Below are 3525 nucleotides of genomic sequence, written 5' to 3' on the forward strand. Positions count from 1 at the left end.
CAGCCCGCCTCAGCGAGGAGCAGCGGCGCCTGGTGGAGAACACGGAGGTGGAATGTTATGACTCTCTCACGGGTATGCGGCCGGCCGTCGGGAGCGCAGAGGGTGCTGAGGCGACGGGGTGGGAGTGAGGGGCAATCCTGAGGCCTTGGGCGGGGAGGGGCGAGCGGAGGCTTGAAGGGACCAGCGCTGGGGTCTGTGGGGGAGACATCAGAACTTACCAAAGAGAGGGCTTGGGGAAGGAGGGACCACGGGGACGGGAGGCGCTGGGATGCAGGAAATGGGCTTTGGGCTGCCACCGCGAACCTCAGGTGAGAAAGCCTTGCCCTGGGTGCGCCATTGAAAGCCTCATCCCCCGCCTGAGGTCGCCCTCAGTACTATCCCCCACCCTCCCCACTACGAAAATAGCCCGAGCGCTAGTCTGTTTTTCACACCCTCTAGCGGCAGTGCAGATTGATCCCATTCTGATTGGTCAGAGGCTCGGCAGCCCCTGGTGGCCTGAAAAAGCCCTTAGGCCCGGCTCAGCCGTGGGAAAGGGTGGGGATTCCCTCGCAGCCTGAAATCCATGCTCCTCGCGGTCATGTGAAGTCTGGGGTTGCCGGCAGGCTCTGAGAGCCCGGGTCCCGGTGCCCCGCAGCCTGCCTGCTGCAGTCGGAGCTGGTGAATTATGAGCGGGTGCGCGAGTACTGTCTCAAGGTGCTGGAGAAGCAGCAGGGCAACTTCAAGGCCACCTACCGCGCTGGCATTGCCTTCTACCATCTGGGTGACTACGCGCACGCATTGCGCTACCTGCAGGAGGCCCGAAACCGGGAGCCCACAGGTGAGGGGGGTGGGGGCTGGGCGGAGCAGGGGGAGGGGCTGGAACAGAGCAAACAAGGGCAGGAAGGCCAGGGCACAGCTACTTCAGGGAGTGCTGGACCACACACCCCACCTCCACCTCCTCCTACTCCCCCACTCATCCACCCACCCATGCTTCCTGGATATTCACCCAACCACCTCTCATCTATTTATTGACTCATTTTGATGCTTCCAATTTAGCCCATTCCCTATGCACTCACTCCATGCCCCCCCAGCACACATTCACACATTCATTCACCCACTCCCTCACTCACCCACTCCCACATCCACCTGTTCTCCCAGCCACCACGTGTGAAGCACTTGCTGGGAGTTAGACCCCCGGGTGGGAAATGGCAGGACATTTGCTGGGGGTGGGACAGGGGGTGGCAGAGCTGGAGACTGGCTCCTTGCCCTCTGGGGTGTGTTGGTGTGCAGACAGACACAATAGGAGATTCTGGATTAAGAGCCAATGAAGAGGAGCACAGCCTGCAGGATATGGGCTGTGGGAGTGGAGCTGGTAAGTGGTTGGAGAACGGGCTTTGCAGATGTCACTGGAGGTAAGTAGAGTGTAACAGGAGTCTGAGCAGAGCAGTCCTGGCAGGGGAATAGCAAATGCTACTCTGGAGGTGTGACATGCCCCCTCCCTTGTTGGGTCTCGGGCTTTTGAAGAAGGGGTCTGGCAATACCAGCTGGGGAGCCACGGAAGGCTGGGGACAGTGAGGTGTGAACTGAGGTGCTGCAGACGTCACCCAGGACACCCAGATAATGCCCTGCCCACCCTCCCTGCAGACACCAATGTCCTGCGCTACATCCAGTTGACCCAGCTGAAGATGAGCCGATGCAGCCTGCAGAGGGAAGACAGTGGGGCCCAGCCTCGGGATGTCATTGGCTGAGGCCAGCCTATGGGGACTGTCCCTACCCCCACTCTCTCCCATCTCACTGTGTAACTTTCCTGACTCGTGTGTTGGCTAGTAAAGCACTTATCATAACCTCTTTGTGTGATGTTCTTGTGGGAACCAGGGAGGGGACAGGCCTGGGCTTCACCCTCTGGACCTCAGAAATCCAGAGGGGCCCAGGAGGAAGCAAGGGTGGGGGAAACCCTAGGGGATGAGCCAGGATTAGGGAAAGATACACAGCAAGCATGGCAGGGGGCAGGGGTTACCTTTAATGCTGCATTTTGTGCCAAATCCCCCACATTGCCCTGTCCCTGAGTATCCCTGCCCACCTTCCCCCCCATGCTGCAGGGCAAGCACAGGGTACAAAGGAATAAATTAAGTGTTCTTCCCACTCCCCTTCCCCAATAAATAGAGTATCCTGCCCAGGGCCTCCCCTGCCTTGTGGCCTGGTGGGCTGGGGCAGGGCCTGGGGTGCTACATTCATGGCTGCCCAAGCGGGTGGCAGTGGGCAGGCCTCAGCGGGAGCCACGGGCCCCACACAGGGGCACTGTACCGTCCTGGCTCTGCCCCTCCATGTCCATGTCAAGCAGCGTGGGCTGCATGCTGGGGGGCCCGGGGCTCTCTGGAGTGTCCAGCCTATTGGGAGGCGAGATGCTGAGTGTCCGGCCGAAGGAGACCAGTTTCCAGGGTTCCAGGCAGGGGCGGCTGGCAGCAGGCCGGGGTCTTGGGGTGAAGGTCAGGGTGGTGGGGCGGCCAGGAAACTCGGGGGGCTGGAGGTGGGTGGGAAATAGAGCCTGGGGTGTAGGCAGGTGGGGGAAGTCCAGGGGATCTCGAGGGCCTGGTAAGAGAGGATCAGAGGAGGTGAGTGAGGTGGAGCCAAGGGTGGTATTGAAAAGCCAGGAGCATTGACATGAAAATTGGAATTTCTGACTTTTCTCAAAAAACCTGCTGGAGAAAAAGCCCTCATCCTTCCCAGATCTCTTACACTGGGCTAAGGTCAGAAAGAGAGCTCAGAGCTACGGAGGCCTGAGGCAGGATAGCATCTCTAGATGGGCTAACAGCGCCTCCCCACATGGGTGAGGAGTAGGTCCAATAACAATGGTGAGACTAGCTCAGTGCCTGATAGGAGGTACCTAACTCCTTTATGTTTCGGTCTCTTTGTAGGTTCAACAAAAGCACTGAGAACAGGGCCTGGCGCATGGCTGTTTGCTATAATTCTTTGTGTTAGCTCTAGGTATTGCCATCATTAATGTCACCTGCTTGGCCCCTATGGGCATTAGAGTTTGTAACCTCTGCTTCATCCTGTGTCACAATCACCTGGGGCCCCACAGTGCCTCTAGCAGTGGGGGCCAGGGGGACACAGCCCTTCACCCCCTGCTGGGCAGGAGACGGCCACCTCGGCATCTCAGGGTGGCAGCTGGGCTGGGACATCGGACCTTGGAAGGGCAGGGAAGAAGGGCCGTTTTCTGCACACGGGGCACAGGGTGCCTCACTCACCAGGGCCGGGGCCTGTGGGCTCTGGCGCCCCCCGCTGCCCTAGCGCCCCATCCGAGGGGGTCCTCCGGTGCCCGCGGTTCACAGCGCGTGTGGCAGTGACTGTGACGTGGGTGGGCGTCAGTGACTGGCGGGGGTCCTTCTTGAAACTCTCCAGCTCCAGATCCACCAGGGGGTTGGTGTTGGGCGAGGGCTCAAGAGGAGAGGGCGTCGGGGAGGGTGCGGCTGGCGCAGCCTCGTCGCTGTCGGAGCGCAGCAGTGAGCGCGTGGAGTTGCAGTCGGACACGGAGGACAGCGATAC

The 3525-nt window shown here is 60.2% G+C and overlaps 2 protein-coding genes across 2 annotated transcripts in view; one reads left to right on the top strand and one right to left on the bottom strand.

Annotated features, from left to right (window-relative positions):
• TTC9B (tetratricopeptide repeat domain 9B) overlaps positions 1 to 1823 on the top strand; it is a 3709-nt gene extending 1886 nt beyond the window's left edge. Inside the window, exons 2-4 of the mRNA XM_005868837.2 lie at positions 4 to 72; positions 635 to 817; positions 1624 to 1823. Of these exons, the coding sequence (XP_005868899.1) occupies positions 4 to 72; positions 635 to 817; positions 1624 to 1727 (356 nt within the window). The 3' untranslated portion in view covers positions 1728 to 1823. The remainder of the gene's footprint in view (positions 1 to 3; positions 73 to 634; positions 818 to 1623) is intronic.
• Positions 1824 to 1978: 155 nt separating this feature from the next.
• MAP3K10 (mitogen-activated protein kinase kinase kinase 10) overlaps positions 1979 to 3525 on the bottom strand; it is a 15730-nt gene continuing 14183 nt past the window's right edge. The window contains exons 10-11 of the mRNA XM_005868838.2: positions 3228 to 3524; positions 1979 to 2568 (exon numbers count right to left, since the gene is read on the bottom strand). Of these exons, the coding sequence (XP_005868900.1) occupies positions 2246 to 2568; positions 3228 to 3524 (620 nt within the window). The 3' untranslated portion in view covers positions 1979 to 2245. The remainder of the gene's footprint in view (positions 2569 to 3227; position 3525) is intronic.

This window comes from Myotis brandtii, unplaced genomic scaffold, assembly GCF_000412655.1.
Source record: "Myotis brandtii unplaced genomic scaffold, ASM41265v1 scaffold277, whole genome shotgun sequence".
NCBI classification, from domain to species: Eukaryota; Metazoa; Chordata; class Mammalia; order Chiroptera; family Vespertilionidae; genus Myotis; species Myotis brandtii.